Here is a 22,986-nt window from a genome sequence, read left to right as displayed (position 1 = left end):
AGTGCTGTGATCTCAGCCCCTTGTCCCAGCTGTGTGAACTCACCAAGACATCTGCTTCTTGACTCTTGCCTCAGCTCCGGCACACACAGAAATATCCACAGACATCTAAACCACAAAAGCCTGCAGGTGTATACGTACATATTTATGCTATAAACAATCAATCACATAGTCAGAAACATTTACATTACTTTATTTAGCTGACAATTTTCTCCAAACAAACTTACAACATTAAGCTACTTACAAATATTTATCCATTTATAGAGCTGTCTAATTTTTACTGGAGCAATTTAGGGTAAGTACCTTGCTCAAGGATACTACAGCTGGAGATGAGACTTGAACCTGCAGCATTTGGGTCCCAAACAAATGCATATCCACTGATACACAGTCAGTCAGACATCTGTAGTCTCACACACCTGTATCAAGTGTGCATTGTCACAGTTATGCATTTTTCACACACTTTGTGCAAATGCATTGAGATGTTAGATACTCAGTACAGTATGACAAGCTAGTCTCTATACAGTACATTACTGAGTTTTTAATGGGATTCCTCTCCTGTGAGACTCCCTGAGAACTGCTCCCCCTTCTTGACCCCCTGTCCCCCCCGAGGGGTTAATGGACAGTGGGACCATGCTCGCTCTAGAAAGAATGGAATGCATAAATCCTGGTTCTGTCATTTCCTGTTTATGAAAATACAGGCAAGGGGATCTGCAGAAAAGAGCTGGCCCACTCCTCGCATTGCATCAGGGGTGCTTGGCTGCAGCCTCTGAAGTGAGGTGTTCCCTGGGGCTGGTGGCGGCTGTGGTTGTGGGAAGGGTTCCCTTGATGTCTGATGCAGGCCATTCCTAAGCCCACAGGGATCATATTAGCACTGGACAATTAATGTGCCAGATATTTCAGCATCACAAAGCCAGCTGGGTAGGAAGGGTTCAGTCTCGGTGTAATACTGGAACTGATAGGGTTTGGCCAAGTCGTGAAATTTAATTCATTACACAGTGGACCCCACAAGATACGAATTCACTGGACACAAGGCGCCAGTAAGATGGACAGGACACCATTACTTCATCTGTACACATGCAAGTGAGACGCTCTGCCTTGGAATGAGCATCACTTGCTTTGTATTTTCTGTGACCCACAGTCCTTTAGGACACAATATGTTCTGTTATTTTAATGACAACCCTCCCTGGGTACTTCCTGTGCCCTTTCCTCTAATCAGCTCTATCAGATTTCATTCAGCGCCACCTAGTGGTGCCACTCAAACACACACCTGCTTCTTTTCAGCTTACCCTGTTGGTCTGTAGGACATGACATGGCACTATAAAACGTCATAAGATGCCTGAGTGTGCCATCACGCCACCTTTCTGTCCCTGTATGTTTTAACTATTTCTGTCACACTGATCTTCTTACCTGATGTCTGCTTTGGCCACCAAATCACCTGCAGTGTCACCCCTGACAGACTTCCAGAGACTTGGCATGCTTCCTGCAGCTGGACCATGTGAACGTGTACTATGGACAGGACTACCGCAGCAAGTACAAAGCGCCCACAGACTACTGTATGGCACTCAAGGTAAACGGGAATATTAGTGCACAACGTCCAACCAATAATCTTCTTTCCATCGCTTATGTGAAGAGAAAGCCTCTTACCCTATAGCAGAAGAATGTGGGGACGGGTCTGGACCAAAATGTGACTCAGACCATTTAACATTATTACTAGAGAGAGCTGAGACTGGAACTTGGCAGAAATAATCAATTTATACGTGTTATTTTCTGCAGAATTTTTTTGTTCTGTAATATTTAAAAGGTGATGACATCAATCTGAGCTTATTAATAGCTCTGTATGTTGTTCATTGTGACCAGGAAAGATGTGATGAGACCTGTCTCTCTCTCTGTCCCTCTCAGAGGAAAAAATATTTTTAGTGTGTAACAGATTTCATGTTCCAGTGTATCTGCAAAAATGTGAAAGGCTGTGTATGAGACCAATGCGTGTTTCTCACGCTTTTTAGAATGAGCTGGCATGGGTCAGTGCCCTAGTTTGATAACTACTTTTAATTAAAATGATCTCTTGCTGTATTGTTAAATGGGCAGCACTGGATTCTGCATTTTGTTTCTGAGTGGCGTCTGCATTTCTGTGTCTGCTCATGTGCTGGATGGGAGCTGGTGACAGAGTTGCTTGCAGATGCCAGGAGATCATGGGCTACTTATGAAAAACATACCTGTCCCCTCTGAGATATGAAACCTATGCACTGAGGTCATCGGCCAGCTGACTGTAACCTGCACTGCCCCTGAGCCGCCCTTCTGTTATTAGGAAAGAATCTCCCATCCATTTTTTGTTTCCTCATGTGCTGTTTCCAAAAGCTCTAGAATTTAATATTGTAAAAACAGACTGCAAAAACAAACTATTGCCAGAAATTAAAAAAAAAAAAAAACAAAAAAAAATTTAGGACTAGAAAAACTTCTCTTTTTAATAACCCCAGACCTCCTTTTAGTTCCTACTTTTGTCATTCTTCCTCAGAACAGGAGCTGGGGAGCAGTAATGAGGATGGCGTGCACAGCTCCTGCATCAGCCAGTTCCCCCACAGAGCTCCTTTGAAATGGCCATAGTTTTGATGGCTGCTTTTTCACTGTAAATGGATTTGGAAGAACACAATATCCACACAGTGATAAGAAATGGTAAACAAATGCATATGCATACACAAGACAAGTATGATGTCAGTGCCATCAGGGGTGCCAATACAATGCATTTAGCTGCAGTTGCACTTATAGGGATTGTTATTAAAGTGGGCACAGTCCCATGGGTCTTCATAACAGGATCCTATATGCCATAATGTCTGCACTGTGCAAACTCAGTCCCATTACACCCCATCGGGAGCTGCACTTTATATTTCAACCCACCCAACACACACACACCATCCACTACTCCCGCTCACTCCATCTGCTTCTGTTGGATAGAGAGGGAGCGGTCTCCTGCAATACATCTCGACCCTGAGTGTTACTAGGAAGTTCTTGCTATACTTCAGGCTCAAAGATGGCGAAAAGCCTCTTGAGTTATTGTCTTTGAGGGCGTATTTTGAGATCAGAGGTCCTACAAAAAAGATTATAGGAAAAATACAGGAAGAAAAAACATTATTGTTAAGGTTTTGTTTGTTTTTCAAAAATCCCTTCCCCATGGCAGCCTATTGGGTGTTGTATTTTTTACTTTTACTAGTTTATTTTGGAGGCATGGATTGAGCCATGTTGTACCCATTAGCTGTTATTGCACAAATGACATAAAGTGACTCAAGTGAGCATACACCAATGTCAGCTTTTCCCCATGTAGAATTGAACCACAAGAACGCAGGTATTGTACTGCCCTCTAGTGGAATCCAGGGAAATTGCACCTCCCCAAAAATTCAAAATTGCAGCTTGACATATTGAGAATGATGTCATTTGTTCATCTTTGTGTCTCTCTGCACAGCACCCCCAGATTCAGAAAAAGTCTCAGTACATCAAGTATCTGTGCTGTGATGATGTCAGGACTCTCCACCAATGGGTCAATGGAATTCGCATTGCCAAGGTACGTCACCATTTCTCGAGAGTCCACGTACAAGGGAGTGGAGGATCTACCTGCTACCCAGTTCTGCAGAGCATTGTTTTGACACTTGAACCCTGCGAATCTGTTGTATGGTCACACTAGATCTTACTCAGGTGAAAGTGAACATGGTGTGTTGATATGAAGCATAAATGCTGTTGTGACCCACAACAGTGTAAAACCAAGGTGAAAGTACATTCTTAGGTGCTTTTTCCACCTCATGCAGTACGGGAAGCAGCTGTACGTGAACTTCCAGGAGGCTATGAAACGCACAGAGGCAGCCTATGACTGGTCCTCCCTCTCCAGTTCCAGCATCAAGTCCGGTTCCAGCTCGTCCAGCCTGCCAGGTGAGAGAGCGCTGACAGGGACTCACATGGGCTGTGAAGGAAGTACATGCTTGGAAGCTGTGGGGGGGTGTCCTGGAAAGGTAAAAATATGCCCAGGCTAACACCCTTCCACCTTTCCTTAGAGTCCCACTCCAATCACTCCACCCAATCAGACAGTGGCGTGTCGGACACCACATCCTCGGGACACGTGCGCTCCCAGAGCGTTGTGAGCTCCATCTTCTCAGAGGCGTGGAAACGAGGCACGCAGATTGACGAAACGACAAAGGTGGGGCCCCCTCCCATTTCTTCCATCTTAAAAAATAACACCTGAAAAATAATGGTATCTCGACCACCTTACATTGGGAACGGGATGATTTCACAGAACAAATTAATCTTGTGATGTGAGGAATGGGTGTCTTTTCTTATTGTTTCACACAATTCTGCCACTGCTCTCTTTTTCCTTCTTCATAACAGTTATTTATTCATTCAATGCGCTCCATCTCCATTTAACAGTTTCAACAAAGCACTGTCTGGTATATGTTGCATTACTTACTACTGTTTATTATTGTTAAAAAGATTATAAAATGTGTATTCCATGCTGTGACCTCTGCAGGTAAAGGTGGAGAACAGTAGAGGATCCTACCCACCACAGATGCCCCCAATGGTGCAGATGCCCCAAATGCCTCAAATGTCACAGCAGCCCCCCCAAACTCGCAGCAGTTTCCCTCAAATATACCCACAATCGTCTCCGCCTCCACCCCCACCTCCACCTCCTCCGCCGCCCCCAAACCCCGTCCACCATTCAGCCCCCACCATGTTCACCAAGTACAGCACCATTACCCGCCTTCAGAATGCCTCCCAGTCCTCCAGTCACTTCAAGCCGACACCCCTAATCCAACAGGAGCAGCTGCCCCCAGCCCCACCACCCCAGTCTGTCAAGCCCATCATGCATTCACTTGTAGCTGCCAACATCCCACCTCCACCGCCACCGCCACCACCTCCAGCTGTGCCTGTACCTGGCTCTGCCATGGCCGTGCTGAAGATGGGACCACCCAGCCCGGGTCTCCCCCAGTTCAGTCCGCCTGCCCCATACCAAACACAGCAACTGCCGCCCCCAGTCCACGTTCAAAACAATGGCGTACCCCCTACCCCACCCCCAACTCATCTCAAGTATCAACCTCTCAGCAGCAATGGCCTCCAGCAAGTACTGGCCCAGAAATTTCCCAATCTGCCCTTGGATATTTCACCCCCTGCCAGTCAGCCTGAGTCTCCACCCCCTGCACCATCACCTACCCCTCCTCCACCCCAACAAGTACAATCCTCAACACTTCCTCCCCTAGCCCCAGTTAAAATGTTCTCTGGAGGATTCCCCCCACAAACGGCACCAAAACCCGCTGGCCCAGGACTACCAACATCTCCTGTCTCTCCTGTCCCACCTGCCCAGCCAGTAGCTCAAATGCAGCCCTCGGCAACTCCAGCTACGGTGAAAAAGCAGCAGAGCTTCTCAGCAAGCCCCACTCCAAATCAGCCTCCACCCACTCTGCCGAAACAGCATAGCTTTTCCAATAAAGCTCCACCCTTATCCACTCCGATATCTCCCACTCCATCCCTGGTCAAACAGATTGTGAACCAGTTCCCAGGTTCATCTCCACCGGCACCCAGTGCCTTTGAGGGCTCCAAATCCCCAGCCCCCCTGTCCCCCCCAGTTGTCAAAACAAAACCTAGGTGGCAGCCAGGTGGCCAAGTTCTGCAACAGTCTCCAGAGTTCCCCCCTCCACCACCAGACAGCAGTCTGGACTTCCCACCCCCACCCCCTCCAGTCGACCAAAGTCCTGCACCACCCATACTTCCACCCACCAAGGTGGGGTCGCCATTAAAGAAGTCCCCTTCCACATCCTCGTCCAGCTCTGGTGGCAAGAAGCCCCCGCCGACGCCCCAGCGCAACTCGAGCATCAAGTCAAGCTCCACGGTCGATCACCAGGAGCCCAAGAAGGTGGAGAGTCTGGTCAACAGATTTGCTCAGCCACCTTCTTGCAGCTCGCCTTTGTCACCTTCCTCCTCCTCAGGTTCTCCTTCCAAGGAGCCCCCAGCAGGCCCCTTGGCACCACCAAAACCTGGCAAACTCAATCTGGCCAACCTGCCCCTGGCCCTCCAAGGCAAAGCAGGGCAACAGTGGCAGTCCAGTGGTGATTTCCCTTCCCCTCCATCAGATGACTATTTCCCCCCTCCCCCTCCTGACTCAGAGCTTCTGCCCCCACCCCCGCCCCCTGTCGACTCCCACAGTGGTGCCCCAAGAGTGGCTGTGGTCAACCCGCAGCCCCAGGTGCCCAACACCACCTCATCCTGGAGCAAAAGCTCGATGAAGAAAACCCCACCACCTACACTGATCCGGCGCAGCACCACTACCACCCCGGAGCCGCAGGTCATCTCACCACCTGCCCAGCAGACACACCCACCCCACTTTGGCTCCCAGCTGCCCCCCACCTCCCCTAAGGGGAACCTGAACATCCAGCCAAACTTCCTGGAGGACCTAAACCGGACTCTGAAGCGCAAGTCCGTGACAAGGCACGGCTCTCTCACGTCCGCACGGATGTCCGCCAAGCTGGAACCCGTGGCCACCATGGATGACATGGCTCTGCCACCACCACCCCCAGAACTGTTGATTGACCAGCGGAAGCAGAGCAGCTATGCGTCCGGGAACATCTCAGGCTATGCAACACTTCGGCGGGGGCCTCCGCCAGCACCCCCTAAACGGGACCAAAGCACCAAACTGACAGGGGAGTGGTAGTTGAGGGGCCTGACGTGGTGGACTTAAAGACTCCTATTCAGCACCTCTTGTCACTACCCATGCAACACTGCGCAAAACTTCTCTTCTTCATATTGCAAAATAATTGGAAAGAACCTTACTATTTGAAAAAAAGCAAAGCAAAGCAAATCTATGAGCTTTCCCACGTGTTTGTTGCAGCTTTGTATTAAGAGCAACTATACAAAACATGACAAGAAGAATGGATTATTGCAAAATAGTAGTACTGCATGGATGCTAATAAGGACTTGATGGCACGGTATGGGGGAGTCAGTGAAAAGAGTGTATTTGAAGTGGGTGCAGAGGAGTAGTTTACCTTTTTTATGTCAAATTATTTAATATACAGAAGTTTTTTTATTTCAGAGTTACATTTTTTTAACATTTATTCTCTAGGTTTTAAATGTTCTTGGGTTATGTGGAGAGAAGCGCTGCGCCAGTGTGGCATGTGGTCAACTCACGGGCAGACGGGGTATCTGGCTCAGCCATCCACCGATTACTGCTCCTCCTCTTTTGAGCCTGAGACTGGTCACACTGGTCGCAATGGAGGAGGCCACATAAGAACCATGGGGGAGGGGTTAAAAGATACCCCTAACCATGTGAGCGTCACCCCTTGTCCCACAAAGGATTGGACAGACGTGTAAGACATTTCACCTGAATGCAAAAGAACAGACTCTTGCTTATTGCACCAAATTGGTTGAAAACCTTTAAAATGTGTAATCATTGTACAACTGGAAAAATAACTAGTGACGTTGTCATTCTGACCATCTGTCCTGTTTGTCTGGAAGTTGAAAGAAACCCGGAAAGCGGACCAAAACACAGGTTTCCACCTGCCACAGCTGATGCAGAGTGTGGGTTTGAGAATGAGTCCGTGTTTATGTTTATCACATAGCTGTCTGTACGTATAGCTGCTGCTCCGACCTTTAATGGCTCCCTTTGGCCTGCCTTCCTGCAATGATTGGCTTTAAAGGGTTTAGGGGTTAAAAAGGGAACAGTGAGAGGAGTTAAGGGGGTGGGGTGATGGGGTAGGTTGGCATCATAGCCGAACGTCCACCAGATTGCCTCTGCCAGTAGACAGTCATGCAGTGTAAATGTGTTTACACCCAGTTACATTGTTTCACATCAGGATTACTGCACCTCAACTCATGCCATTTTATGTTGAGGGGTGCGACAGTCAGTCCTTTCTCATGTAATCGCAAAGCAGGTGGCAGTGTGTGGTCAGCTGTGTGTGATTGATGTACAGTACAAAGAGTCAAGAGTCCCAGTCAGAGTTGTCTGTTTTAACTTTACAAGAGAGAAATTATGGACCATGTCACTGCGGCACAACAGGCATTCGGAAGCTAGAGTCTGGGAAATGCACCCGGTGCTTTGTGGTAACAAACATACACGTGTTCCTTTTTTTATTCAGCAATAGTTATATTAAAGTCTCTCATTATCCTTTTTGTTGTTTTTTTTTAAATGTTTTGATAAAGCTGAATAAACAATTTAAGTATTAAATTATTGAAATACACTATCTAATCTAGGAGGCCAAAGGAGCTCTTTAAAGTCAGGAACATCCCTTAAAATATATAATTAATTGGAGTATTAAAATGTCTCTTGCATTTAAAAATCACAATATAAATGTTTAAATCATAACGCTGTCCCAGTGATTCTTTTGACTGCTGTCTCTAACAAATTTGTCACTGACGCAACGATTTTTTTTTTAAACTAGTGTTAACTATTGCCATTTTGACTTTTGTTTTTTGATCAGTTTGAACCCATTGCTCAAGTCTTTGAGGACTCATGACTGTAGTGGCGGGGGCTGCAGTGGCAGAGGCTGCAGTAGCACAGCAAGTTTGGCTGGATCGTGCTCTCCAGTGGGTCTGGGGGTTTGAGTCCCGCTTGGGGTGCCTTGCAATGGACTAGCGTCCTATCCTCGGTGTGTCCCTTCCCCCGCCAGCCTTATGTCCTGTATTGCCGGGTTAGGTTCCAGTTTGCTGCAACCCTGCTTGGGACAAGTGGTTTCAGATAATATGGGAGTGGGGGGCTGCAGTGGCCAACATTTCCCTCTGCTCTAGTGGGGAACAGGAGTCTGAAGATCTAGTGCCAGCTCCAGTAGCTAATAGTTATTGCCAGATATTTCAAATAATGTTTCAAAAACCAAGAATCCACAATAACTTTAAAGCTTCTATTCTCAGTTATTAGTGTTAAACACACGTTATTAATGTGTGTCTCCTTTTATTTTTATTTGCTGTTGGAGTAATATCAAAGTGTGTTGCCGGGTAGGCTCCAGTTCCCCGTGACCCCGTATGGGACAAGCGGTTCTGAAGATGTGTGTGTGTGTGTGTGTGTAATATCAAAGTCTTTCTATGAACAGTGTAATTATGAAGGTTTTCAGGACTATGGTTGGGTACATTGTAAAGATCTTCTGGAGAGTAAAGTAGCCTGGGCTTCAGTATAGAGGCAAAAACGTGTTTATCTTCCTTTTTGTCAGCACTCATGTAAATGATACGCCATGCAGTACTCTAAAATACAGTACCAGGATAACCCAAGGTGACAATCCCCCAGCCACACCTTATGAAATTCAAAACTGATTCACATAAAATATATTCACAAAAAATGACAAGATTAATTTTTAACTGAATTAGTGTGACTTACAAACTTTTTTTAAGACGTCAAAACATTTTTATTATGTAATACGGAATTTAACCTCTAATATTTAAACAGTACGTTTATAATTTTACTTTATTTCTTCAGACGATTTCAAAAGTGAAAACGTACTAAAATGTAGAAAATTTTTTAAAATGCAGGTCCCCAGGAGTTTTTGGTACGAACACTCCCGAACGTTTTATACTGGAGTGGAGAAAGGGCGAACTTCAGCCTTCGCAGTAACTATAACCATGAAATGCTTAGATTCAAATTTCACCGCCGAATTTCACGCGATATCAAAAACACCTGTATCAGGACAGCAAGAGAACACTTGCTCATTTTGGGTGTCACTGACGAAATTAACAAGCGGTATTTTCATTTTGTTCGCCTATTAAAACACGGAACAGTGAGGAACGCAATGCGCAAACTCCGCCCCCTTGAAAGCGCGCGATTTTTCGGAATTCGATGGGCGCCGTTACAGTTTAGCTACAGGCCGCTGAAAAAGAAATAACATTCGGAATGTGTACCTGCGTGTGTACTTGTGTAAATTCTGTCTTGTCAGGATACTGGGTGTATGATTTTTTTTGCAGTAAGAAAAAATCTTTAGTCTTGGTCCTGTCTCAAAACGGGACTTTCCTGTTTTGATCCCTGGCTGTCGTACCCAAGGTTACTTAGCCATAGCCTTACTCTAGTCTCTAGTAACATTACCCAGCTGTGTAAATGGGTGATAATTGTAAGTGCTGTAGCATTATAAGTCGATCTGGAGAAGAGCATCGGCTAAATGAATAAATGTAAATGTACTGCCTGCTGCTTCTGTCGGATTTGTAGCACCTCCCTCACAATGACTATATTACAGGGGATTTTGATAGATTTAGGAAGGAATTTTAGAAGTGGGTGCTGTAGCTATGTGAACAAGTTAGTCATGTCAGAAGGTGCAAAAGCAAGATAACAGGGTCACTTTATTCTAAATGTAACTGGATAAGATATAACTTACTGCTCTGATGTCAAATTTACACTCAACCTGTGAGTTTGCAAGGTTCCATTTTAGTTGATAACGAGCTCAAATCTTATATATCCATCTTCCTCCGCTTTTATCCGGGGCCGGGTCGTGGGGGCAGCAGTCCGAGCAGAGTACTCCAGACCTCCCTCTCCCCGCACACCTCCTCCAGTTCCTCTGGGGGAACCCCAAGGCGTTCCCAGGCCAGCCGGGAGACATAGTCTCTCCAACGTGTCCTGGGTCTGCCCCGAGGCCTCCTCCCAGTGGGACAAGCCCGGAGCACCTCCCCAGGGAGGCGTCCAGGAGGCATCCGGAACAGATGCCCGAGCCACCTCAACTGGCTCCTCTCGATGCGGAGGAGCAGCGGCTCTACTCCGAGCTCCTCCCGGGTGACTGAGCTCCTCACCCTATCCCTAAGGGTGCGCCCAGCCACTCTGCGGAGGAAACTCATTTCTGCCGCTTGTATCCGCGATCTCATTCTTTCGGTCATGATCCAGAGTTCATGACCATAGGTGAGGGTAGGAACGTAGATCGACCGGTAAATTGAGAGCTTCGCCTTACGACTCAGCTCCCTCTTCACCACAACAGACCGGTACAATGACCGCATTACTGCGGACGCCGCACCGATCCGTCTGTCAACCTGCCGCTCCATTTTTCCCTCACTCGTGAACAAGACCCCAAGATACTTAAACTCCTCCACTTGAGGGAGCAACTCCCCCCTAACCCGGAGGGGGCAATCCACCTTTTTCCGACTGAGAACCATGGCCTCGGATTTGGAGGTGCTGATTCTCATCCCCGCCGCTTCGCACTCGGCTGCAAACCTCCCCAGTGCACGCTGCAAGTCTTGACTTGATGAAGCCAACAGGACCACATTGTCCGCAAAAAGCAGAGACGAGATCTCGCGGCCACCAAAACAGACACCCTCCGTTCCCTGACTGCACCTAGAAATTCTGTCCATAAAAATAATGAACAGAATCGGTGACAAAGGGCAGCCCTGGCGGAGTCCAACATGCACCGGGAACAGGTCTGACTTACTGCCGGCAATGCGAACCAAGCTCCTGCTCCGGTCATACAGGGAACGAACAGCCCGTAGCAACGAGCCCCGAACCCCATAACCCCGAAGCACCCCCCACAGGATGCCACGAGGGACACGGTCGAATGCCTTCTCCAGGTCCACAAAACACATATGGACTGGTTGGGCAAACTCCCACGAACCCTCCAGCACCCTAGTGAGGGTATAGAGCTGGTCCAGTGTTCCACGGCCAGGGCGAAAACCGCATTGCTCCTCCTGAATCCGAGGTTCGACTATCGGTCGGATTCTCCTCTCCAGTACCCTGGCATAGACTTTCCCAGGGAGGCTAAGGAGTGTGATCCCCCTGTAGTTGGAACACAATCTCCGGTCCCCCTTCTTAAAAAGAGGGACCACCACCCCGGTCTGCCAGTCCAGAGGCACCGTTCCCGAACTCCACGCGATGCTGCAGAGGCGTGTCAGCCAAGACAGCCCCACAACATCCAGAGACTTGAGAAACTCGGGGCGGATCTCATCCACCCCTGAAGCCTTGCCACCGAGGAGTTTTTTGACTACCTCAGCAACTTCAGCCAGGGTAATGGACGAGTCCCCCTCCAAGTCCCCAGCCTCAGCTTCCTCTACGGAAGGCGTGTCGGAGAGATTGAGGAGATCCTCAAAGTACTCCTTCCACCGCCCGAGAACATCCTCAGCTGAGGTCAGCAGCGCACCACTTCCACTGTAAACAGTGTTTGTGGAACACCGCTTCCCCCCTCTGAGTCGAGAAAAAAAAAAAAAAAGATGCTAGGAAACTTATTTTCAATAGTAATTTTATTGAACTTTTCTTAAGATGCCGGTTCCTCTGCCCATAACTGGTTTGACACCTGCCCGCTGACTAAGAGTCAAGGGTCACATGTTAACCGCTGTGCACTAAGCCAGTTGCTTGTGGCCCCTGACTTGTGTCCAGTTTTGGGGCAGCGCTCTTGTCGCTCCGCTACAGATATCAATGAGTGCAAAACGACAGAACAACGACATGCAATAGTCACAAGTACCAAACCACTTTTAAGAAAAAGTTTGGACACAGAGATAAACATTGCACCTTCACGCGCGAGGAAACAGGCAAGCCCACCTAACCTCACACTTTGAAATAAACATCTTAGTCTTTGGGGCAAGTTTCTGTATTACCCCTAATATGACCTATCAACAAGTTTGATCTTTGTTGTTTTGGCGTGATCATAATTTTCATGACACTGTGTGGCTCTAATTGGCCTCTCCAAACTCACGAGTACCTAGACAAACAAAAATACATTATTTGTTCAGGTAATTTCTTATTCTTACATAATCCTGTCTACAAAACAGTGTGCTTTCAATAATGAAAATCATACAAAATTAGATATTTCAGATCATCACATACCTGGAATTATTGCAAATACCCATGGATACATTTAGCTTTCATTTCATCGCAGCAGTAATCCAGTTTTGGCTCAAATACTACTGTGCAACATGAGATGGAACAAATTTCCTAATTTGACAGTTTGTCTTTATCCACCTGAAATTTATGTGTAAATATTATTGGGAAGCTATGTGATGACTTGTAAATGTCCCTGTGTTGTGTGTGTATTGTATATGTATATATATAAATTATTTTTTAATACCCGTTAATATTCTGAAACACAAATTACAGGTTCATGTTTATGTGATGAGAAAGGAAATGACTTATGGTCCATAAGTTGGTTGAGCTGAACAAAAAGATTGGTCAGTACTGTAAAGTGCCACACACACGCAGACAGGCACACACATTTATAACATTACACAACACTGAAGAACAACACTGTATGGCACTTTACTTTCCACCAAAGCAATATGACATTGAATGGTGGTGAGCACTGCTGCCCACAATTGCTGATGAGCAACAAAAAGCTAACAGCAAGAGTCAAAATAAACAAATGTGGTGAAATGTGAATAAATCATTTGAAGATCTGTTTTATTAGAGCATGCAGTCTATGAAACACTATACACAATAGCTGAAAGTCAAATGGGCTGTTTGATTAAATCCACTACACGAAAGAACAAAAAAAAAAAAAAAAAAAGGAATCATTTAAATGTACAAAAATTAAACAAAGTCAACAAGGTTACCTATACAACTTAGTACTGCATATGAGTGAGGGTTGACCGATTCTCCACTTCCTGTTAAAACATGAGAAAGGCTGTCTCTGCAGGTTACTGCAGAATTTATTTTTGGTACTATTAATGGAAGGCCAGAACAAGGTGGTACACCAAGAATGAGTCTGAATACAGATAAGATTATCAGTACTCCTCTTCACCTCAGAGAGAATCCTCTACCTGAAAATTAACTATCCAATCAACTTGGGTATAGTGTGCTATTCTGAATGAGAAATCATAATATCTCAATAAGAAATATCTGGCTTAAACATGGCGTTATTTATTATACAACAGCCAACCTGTTTGATAAAGGAGATGGGATACACACAAACCATTTCCCCATGTGGAATATGTGTAAACATTTCAACTCTTAAAGCACAGAGACAGAGGTGTAGAACTTGATTGGGGAGGGGACAGTATTTCATTTGGCCCACATGTGACCTTGGCAAACAACATTGGCAGCATAATTACAACAGATATTCCCTTTTGTCATTTTGCATCCTTTCTCCCACAATGCACTACGTGGAGGCATCGGTCAACCCCAACGTAGGCGATGGGTGCCAGTCAAGCTTCAGATGACCAAAAAAAAGATCAAGGTAAAAACAGGAGGGAAACCAAAGAATAGTAACCCTGGATTTCTTGTTCTCTCCCTGTTACACAAGAGGCAATAGTTTAACAACCACAATAATCCACTTCAATGCAACTTCTCATTTAAACATATGGAAATAGCTGTTTTTCTTGTTATAACTGTCCATGTGTTTTGATTTTAGGGTCACTATTATTTGTTCTTCATTAATAATGCACAATTCCCCCACCCCATTACAACTGTTGTTTTATGCCCTCTCAGATTATCAATCCATTGTGTGTAAATGTGTGTATGATGGGTAAGGTCACCCCCTGAACATCACTCATTGTAGTGCATGATTGACTCCACATAGTTGCCAGGGAAGAGCCCTGTGGTACCACTCATTACACCCTCGTACCAGCCGTCATCGTTCTTCTTGATCACATATATGATGGCGCCCTCCTGGAATGACAGCTCATCTTCCTTGTCTCTTGTGTAGTCGTAGATTGCTACCACTGATGACCACAGGCACCACGAGATCAGACACAACCAGAGAAATCAGAAAGATGACCAACAAGAGAAGGAAAAAGAAAAACTAAAGAGCAAATAAAGTAGAGGACACACCTTTCTCCAAGTAGGTACGTGGGGCCCAGGGCGGGTCCTCTTCTGCATAGGGATCGCTGTACTCCACCACAGCCGATTCCTCCTCCTCGTAGTCTTCTGGGGGAGGGGGTGGTGGAGGTGACTCTTGAAACACCGACTCGTCTGAAGGAGGGGGTGGTGGGGGAGCATCTGAGACTACAGTTTATACAGAGAGAGGTGTTGCGAAGAAACTCATCAACGGAAAAATGAAACTAGCAAGAGTAAAGTACCATATTCCACAGAGGTGGACCAGGCATCCCAAGTGCATCAGATGCATTTTCCTACAGCATGTCAGCCTCAGAACATTTCACTACAGCCTGACAGATGCTAAAGCAATGTGGAAGCTTTTTTCTAGAAAAACAGCATTTTCTATATGCCATCTAAAAGATGAAAGAAGCAAACATGGATGAAAAATGAGAGTACAACATGACAAAACAGCACAAGGGAAAACAGGACCTGTGACAGTCATTCCACTGTCACGCTATGTGTTAGAACAAAAGCAGGAGTCACACAGGGCTGTACAACATGAGTACATATACAGATAAACAGTAGAAGCTCTCCTCAGTACTGTGCACTGGACAGATTTCAGCCACTAAAGGCTAAAAGAATGAGTTAAAGGAACAAAGGGTATTTTAAGGTTTCTTTTCTCCGGTTTGTTTTCCTTTATTGTTCTTTATATTTTAACTATAATTTAAATAGACTTAGCACTCAAGGCATGAGTCTAAATACAACATTGGCATCTGAGCTATAAGCAAAGCATGCGGATGTTCTATATTGTGACACCACTGTACAGACAGGTGGGCAAACGTGGTGCTTTGTGCAGAGAAACTGACTCCTGTTGGGAAGCCGTGCTTCAAGCCACTTACTGGTCTCTTGAACCCGAGCCACGAAGCCCACCAGGGGGAGCTGTGGAGTGATCTGCAGAATGGAAGGGGGAGGGGGGGCGAGCGAGCCTGTTTCCCCACGCCAAGTACAAGTGTGGGGAGAGGAAGAGAGCGGACGGGAAGGGACCGTGGAGAGACAATATCCGTGGATGATGTGACAGCGGGAGAGCGGGTGGGTGAATTGGGGGGGGGGGAGATGGAGGGAGAGGAGGATGAAGGAAGGAGGAGAGACAGGAAGCATAGAGACAAGAGAGCCATTAGTTTAGTATGCAGACAGACAATGAAAAACAAGCGCCTTTACAAACAAAGAGCAAACAACAGTGACCCCATGATGACCATTGACATTGAACAGAACTTTTAAAAAAAAAAAAAAAAATAATTCATTCAGCATTCAACTTCATTCAGTTTTTCCTCTGCTCTGCAGTTCCTTCAGTCCAAGAACTTTAATACACAGTGTACTTACTTGCTATGCTGCTCACCAAGTCAAATCGCATAATAATGTTTATGCCTTGAACTTTTATTTTTGAAAACACAGAAAATACCAACTATGTAGCCAGTGCCTTTTGTGAGGGTATTACAAATGTCAACATTTAAAATGAGGTGCTTCTCTTACTATACCTTGGTTCTGGTTGTAGTAGGGCCCCCCGTTGGCCTGGCTCTGGGGCAGATTGGGTTGGCCTGTGACAGAGGGGGGGCGGCGGTATGGCAGGGACCCTCCAACAGCAGGGGGGTTGTGTCGGGACACTGGTCGATTCATGCTGTAGAACTGAGGAGCGGTACCTGTAACATAAACATGAGTGTGGGTGGTACTGCTGTTCCCTTCACGGAGCTGTCCATCCATCTGTGGAAAAAAGACTGGGCCATGGGCTATGAACTCTAGGCCTCCAAAACCAGTGGAATTTCTGGTTTTATTTCTTAACTCGCAGTTAATCACTCAATGTCATATTTTGGATAGGATTCAACCTGACAAATAGAACATAGCAACACAAATACCTACAGCCACCGCAGCTTCTAAAAATTAGTTTGCCAGCCCTGCTATAGAACTTAGGACTCCAAAACATCTTTAGTCTTTGTTAAAAGAAGGAATTACACTTCAGAGTTCAGTGAACTGGTTCCCATATCCAGCACTCATTTGAATTCCAATCTTGGAGAGAAATGTTTCATTAACAGCATAAGTTCTGTAGCTGAGCAGAATCCAGTCTGACTGGTGACTCATTTGCAAGACAGTATTCTCTTAAAAACAGCAACTGTGATCCCTTTCATCCTAGTCTCCAACCCTTTTAAATTACCATTCAACATTATCCATGCAAAGCTTGCATGCAACATGATGAGATGATGTGCTGGTCTGATGTCAGCAAAACCACACAAAAGGAGGATTACACATGAACAGCAAGCAGGCAGATGAGTTCTGCAGGAACTGGATATATGTAGCACACACAGAGGGGGGGGAGGGGGAAAAAAGAAAAAAAAAAAAAAAAACACACATTCACATACACACATATAGTCCTGTAGTCCACAACCCTCAAATTAAGTTCTGTTCATTACCCCCATGTAACACTGCACACCAGCCCAACACGCCATGGCTGTCCTTCACATCATCTCAGAGGGTCATATGTCCATCACTAAGACTGTCCTTTACATAGACCCATTAAACACGTCCAAAATTACAGTATGCTACAGCTATGAGTGCCAAAATGTATGCAAAATACAATTTCCACAAATTAATGAAACCTCCTACTGTACTTCAAACCATTTTTTAAATTGGAAAATTATAGGTACTCGTATGAAGAGAAGATTACAAAAGGCCAGATTTTAAGCACTTAGGAAACAGTATGTTCATTCCTGTGAAGTTTCCAGGAGTGAAGCCTAGAATTTAAATAAAAAAAAAATTAAAAAAAAAAAAAATATTGGCATCTCTGTTGCACTACTACTGCTCCTGCTACAGGGAATTGGACCTCAACGTGTCAGGTACAGAACACAAAGCAAGTCTTGAAATGTTCCCTTCAATCAGCTCCATCCATCCATCCCCAGTACATCATTTGATTTCTGAGAAACAGGTAACATGGTTATTTTAAAAAAAAAAAAAAAAAAAAAAAAAAAAAAAAAAAAAACACTGCCATAACAGTGGTTTTCAGGCAGGTGGACAATGGCAGAAGAAAGATGGAACAAGAAGTGAAAGAACAATATGAGGTTTTCACGACCCAACAGGACCACATTGGAGCACAGGACAGATATGTCCGTGAGTGTTGCTCATGGGCATCATCTTGGACACATCACGGCAGAAGCTATGGAGGGTTGGTGGCCAGTTGAGATGGTGGAGGAAGGGCAGCACTCACCTTGCGCAGGGGTGGTGTTGGTGGTAGAGGTGGCGGCAGCAGCAGAAGGGGGGTGCTGAGAGGGAATGGAGGCTTCAGCAGTAGGCTTTTGTGCCTCAGTAGTGGGCACAGGGGAAGGGTTAGGGGTGGGTGGTGGGGCACTAGGTGGGCTAGAGGCAGTGACAGTGGTAGAGGAAGTGGTGGTGGGAGCAGGATTGGGTAGGGCAGCAGAGGCAGCTGCAGCCCCAGCAGTTGAGGCTTCAGAAAGTAAGAAACAACAGAAAAGAAGGAGAGGACACAGGAGTTGGGAAGAAAGAAGGAACCAAGAGGTAAGGAAGTGTCCTGTTCGTGTTCTGGTAAAGGACAACTGCTGCTTTTCACTGGCGACAGCAAGCCACACTGCTGCTTCCCCAGGACATTCCATTTAAACTGCTCACCTGCTCCAGCTCCACCGTCCTGCACTTTTCTTACTCTACTAAATCACAACTTTACAGCAGCACATTTTCAGCACAGTGCTTCCCCACAAAAGGATGGCAATACAAGTAGCCCGAGCAGACTTGACAGCCAGTGTACGCTCCCTGAAATTCCGCCCTTACCATGAAAGTGTAAGTTTAATACAGGAGCAGAAGAAATTTTCCAGATTTTGTTTCATTATGAAGTCAAAAGCACTCCAAATTTCAGTCTTTTTTCCTAAAATCTTTCTGCAAGGACTTCTTACTTTATTTCAGTATAATTTTTAGAGTATGGATGCGTTTCATTCAAGAGAAGCAGTAACAAAAAAGGTAATTTAATGCAAAATGTTGTTCGAGTCCAAGTTCTTAGAGTTATATTACCACTGAGTTAGCTGGTGTAAGCATCTAATAGCACTTCCAACATAGCGCAGAGAAAGGGCAAGCCAGAGTGTGGACCACCAAACCAAAGAGCACGGAACCTACCTGGGAAGGCGCTGGGTGGGGAGGGAGTTGGCACAGCAATAGGTACGCCCACACTGCCACTCCCACTGTTCTCACGGCTGCTACTGCGACTACTGGGGTGGCTGCCCCCACTGCTTCCACTGCTGCTGACAAGGAGCAAAAGTCAGTTGGCCAGAGTTACCAGAGTTGTCATCGTCCCACTGTGCAGGACCTCACGTATACGATCTGACCAGCAACATAAACTCCAACACCTGTCCTTGACAAAAAGAATCCTCCTTGTCATGAACCATCCTTCACTGGTTAGAACATGGAAGTTGACAGTTCTCACAGTACTGTTAATGTATGTAGTTGAAAACAAAGTGAAAAGTCATGGTTTGAGGAACAGTAACAGCACAAGCAAAGGCACAGGCCCAGGGCAGTCTGCTCATAGCAGGGTTCCTTTAAAGTTTCTTGTGGAATTTACAATTGCTTTCATAGACAGAATACAGGCTATTCTGGAGTTTCGGGACTGCATCTGAAATCTGCTATTAATGCAGAGAAAGTGAACACAAAGCTGTAAACAATTGGCAAAATTAAAATCTGGGATTATGACGTACTGTCAATCCAGCAGGGATGGTGAGAGAAAACACAAAACGCGAAGAGAAGTGCTTCAGCATTTCTGCTGTTTTCAGCACAGGAGCCATCCAATCGCAGGCAGAGAAAATGAGCCCCACTCTGAGCGCGCACACCCCAGGACTATGAGCAACAGCAAAAAGCCGTATGAGAAGCAGCGAGTTCATTAGTAGATGTTTCTAGAATGGAAGGTTATCACTGAGAAGAGAAGACGACAGGGAGGCTCTGGGCCTCTTAAAAGCAGACAGACAGCACCAGAGCAGGTTATGCAACAGGAGAAAGGAAGGGGGGAAAAGAAATAAAAAAAGGTGATTAGAGAGGGAAGGTGGGTGAGGTGAAGGTGTTAAAGGATGGATGCACTGTCCTTCTCGCAGGCGGAGAAGGCAACAGAATCAATTTCTTACCCCGAACCACCCCACATCTCAACAGACTGCACTGATAACCCTGCCGGCATCAACAGCAAAATCATCTCAATTTCATTTTTCCTTCTCAGGGAAGAAACCAGCGTTAAATGTAGGTAGAAACTGATAACATCAAAGTACAACTCACGGGCAGATTTTAATCCAATGTGAATGGAAGCTTTGCTTTACTTGTGTTGTGTCCCTAGAGCATTCCTAAAGGGGAGTGAAAAGCCAAGTCCGTTTTTGTCAAGAGTGCCGAGTGCTGACTAGGGCCTGCGTATCTTCATTCAGTGCAGATGTAGACTCAAATATAAAATGAACCATCTCCACAGCAAGAATCTTCAGAATCTTGGTCAGGCAATTGTCTTACCACGAGGGTTCAAATTCAACCAGCTTGCAATCTGTGAACATGCATCTCCATTGGCTGATGTGAAGGAATTCCAAGACTGGATGCCATTTTCCCCGAACTTGAGAGGGACACGCAGACGCTTGTGCCACAAAGGCTGATTCAGACATGGCAGTGTCTTTTCCAGTGGAGCTTGTAGGTCTTCGAAAAACATCTCCTTTTTGCTGTTCGTGCAGCTCTGCTCTGGACCACACTAAGTGGACGGGTGCAGAGACATCAGGAGGAGCCACAGCTCTGCCACGTGAACCGAAACGTTCGACTATGACCTGATTTGAGGTGCAGAACAGAACGGGGGCTGTGGGCACGAGGTGTACTCTTCCCGGTATCTTTCCAGCATCTTGTCAGGAACAAAATAAAAATCAAAGACAACGGCCTGTGCTTGTACAGGGAGTCAAGACAAGAAGCACATATTCTTCATGCTCCCAGGCACACTGAAATGTAACTAAAATAACTTCTTTGGCTTCTTTGTTTACAGTAGATTCAGTTCATTTTTCCTTGTCGAGATTCTCCTTTCGGTAACAGGCGCTTCCCATGGTGCAGTATGCAGTAGGTTGTGTGTGTGCATGTGGGGGAATATTCTGCAGAGCTTGGGTGGGGAGGGGCTGTGTGAGGGTACCTGTATGTGCGGTTCCTCTGGTTAACCGACGCTGTGCGAACGGGGCTCTGATGCTGTGCAGGCGCCAGGTTGCGTGTCGGGCTGGGAACATAGTCGTTAGGGACCACAGGGGGACGCACCGGCTCGAGCGTCCTATAGGGGGAGTGCCGCCTGTGAGGAGGGGTACGAGAACATTTTAACATCCATGGGGTGAAAAACGGAAAAAGGAAATAAAAATATGGAAACAAATGTGGCTTTTGGTGCAAATTCTTAATACAGCAGCAAATTCAGAAGCCGAATGACGAAATATTTTTGTATCTGAAAAGCACAGACAAACCATAGAGTTCACAAAATTTTGGAATTTTATCCATCTAACAGAAAATAGCAGCTTTCCATTTCTCACACTGATTTCTTTTCTCGGTTCCCACAGGAAAACACTGTACGTCTAAACAGAGTGGGCAAAAATCACGCACTACAGTGAAGATGATCTGCATCATTTCAATGCATCCAACTGACTGTCAACCAGTTCTACACAGTACCCCTCACCAGACTGGGCATGTGCACTAGGGAGTAGGGGGAAAAAGGGGAGAGGTGCCAGAATTTGAAAATAAAATAATTTAAAATGAAACAAGTGAACACTTACACACAAGACAGCAGTGATTATCTCTTCTTAGTGGTGTCCTGCTCTACTCCCACCATGGCTTGGATACCATTTTATTCAAGTCATGCCTAATGCCACTTGTAAGGTAGCAAGTGTTGGGCAGACAGACTTTCAGATTAAATACAACGATAAATGTTGCATTTAAATTCAAGTGGCTTAATGAAGTATATTTTAAATTTTACACCCGTTCCTCACATGACGGGGTTAATTAGTTCTGTGAAATCACCCCGTTTGAGTTCCTGTTGCAAGAGGGTGACATTATTTATAATGGCATTTAAAAAAATAAAAAAAAAAATAAAAAAAATTCCTCATGAACAATATGGCACCTAAAACAAAAATTATTTCCAGCTTGTCTTTTAAAATGTTTTATTTTCATTCATTTTCAATAACTTTCTCCAGTGCTGGGCTGCAGGACAACCACACTATTCAGGAAGCAATGGGTGTAAAGCAAGGTATACTGTGGATGGAGAAATTTTAATACATTTATACTTTTTTTTTTTTTTTGCATAATTAAAATACCCAAGGTCACTGTCTTTCACTCTGCAAAGCACATAGACACTATTCCAGTAAAGGTGCTGTGTACCGTTAGTAAATAATGCTTGATCCTTGCTCCTGCTGTAGTATCCTTGATCAAGGTACTTACCCTGAACTTCTCCAATAAATATTGTCCAGCTGTACAAATTAGTAAATAAGCAGCAACACACTTAGGACAAAAGCAACAGCTACATGAACTAACAGATTGCTATAGAATTATTTTAATTTAATTGATTACATAATGAAAAAATGCATTTATACTGAACAATATGTTTGTTGCAGGGAAAAAAGTATATGCATTTTCATAATTTCATTGTTACAGTTTTTGTTGAACAGGACCCACACCAAATGAGGGCTGAGTGTATTTACTTAGGAAAATACTGAAAGGCCACAAGCCCAGGTTGATCACTGTTTCATTCTGTTCACATCTGTTGAAGCAAGAGTTTTTGGGTGGAGCTTTCAAGTTTGGCCCAAATACCTAGGAGTGTATACATCCACTAATAAATAATCCCTCTCCAGACCACTTCTACAGACAGATCTATAAAACCTGAGTAGCAGACCATGTTACTTTACTTTAGATAATGTCATGCAAGATAAGGTAGGATTGTTGAATACTCTTCATTGAACTGGGAAGGAATAACATTATTCAACAGTGAATGACGGATAGAAACATTTTTCACAATTGACCTAGTGAGAGATACTCCGTGTATTGTGCACACGGTCTGAATGTATGTAATACACATCCACGAGTCACTGAAGAAGTGTTAAGAAATGTTCTGTAACTTCCAGCATGAACCTGAGAAAAGCAAAGAAAGAAAGAAAGACGAAAGAAAGAGGAATGTCTGGTCATGGCGGCTAGGAACTTGCACACGCCTGAGACACCAAGGTTTGGAAGATGTGACACGGAGGAAGAAGCCGTGCTGAAGCGGAGCGCTGACAGTGATGTCATCAAGGCTCGCTCAGTCCTCACTG

At 45.3% G+C, this 22,986-nt stretch overlaps 2 protein-coding genes across 13 annotated transcripts in view; one reads left to right on the top strand and one right to left on the bottom strand.

The window, feature by feature from the left end:
• LOC108918342 (ras-associated and pleckstrin homology domains-containing protein 1-like) overlaps positions 1-8,245 on the top strand; it is a 59,988-nt gene extending 51,743 nt beyond the window's left edge. For all 4 annotated transcript variants that reach the window (XM_029257801.1, XM_018725479.2, XM_029257803.1 and 1 more), the window contains 5 exons: positions 1,454-1,564; positions 3,452-3,550; positions 3,792-3,912; positions 4,035-4,177; positions 4,505-8,245. In XM_029257801.1, the coding sequence (XP_029113634.1) occupies positions 1,454-1,564; positions 3,452-3,550; positions 3,792-3,912; positions 4,035-4,177; positions 4,505-6,679 (2,649 nt within the window). In that variant the 3' untranslated portion in view covers positions 6,680-8,245. The remainder of the gene's footprint in view (positions 1-1,453; positions 1,565-3,451; positions 3,551-3,791; positions 3,913-4,034; positions 4,178-4,504) is intronic.
• Positions 8,246-12,146: 3,901 nt separating this feature from the next.
• The window catches only part of LOC108918381 (abl interactor 2), a 36,784-nt gene continuing 25,944 nt past the window's right edge, over positions 12,147-22,986 (bottom strand). The window contains exons 6-12 of one of the 9 annotated variants that reach the window (XM_018725536.2): positions 20,841-20,990; positions 18,827-18,948; positions 17,913-18,149; positions 16,195-16,356; positions 15,559-15,645; positions 14,675-14,848; positions 12,147-14,565 (exon numbers count right to left, since the gene is read on the bottom strand). In XM_018725536.2, the coding sequence (XP_018581052.1) occupies positions 14,390-14,565; positions 14,675-14,848; positions 15,559-15,645; positions 16,195-16,356; positions 17,913-18,149; positions 18,827-18,948; positions 20,841-20,990 (1,108 nt within the window). In that variant the 3' untranslated portion in view covers positions 12,147-14,389. The remainder of the gene's footprint in view (positions 14,566-14,674; positions 14,849-15,558; positions 15,646-16,194; positions 16,357-17,912; positions 18,150-18,826; positions 18,949-20,840; positions 20,991-22,986) is intronic. The other 8 variants (XM_018725551.2, XM_018725544.2, XM_018725557.2 and 5 more) reach the window with 8 other exon arrangements.

This window comes from Scleropages formosus, chromosome 14, assembly GCF_900964775.1.
Source record: "Scleropages formosus chromosome 14, fSclFor1.1, whole genome shotgun sequence".
In the NCBI taxonomy this organism is placed as follows: Eukaryota; Metazoa; Chordata; class Actinopteri; order Osteoglossiformes; family Osteoglossidae; genus Scleropages; species Scleropages formosus.
This window is presented reverse-complemented; position numbering and strand designations above follow the sequence as displayed.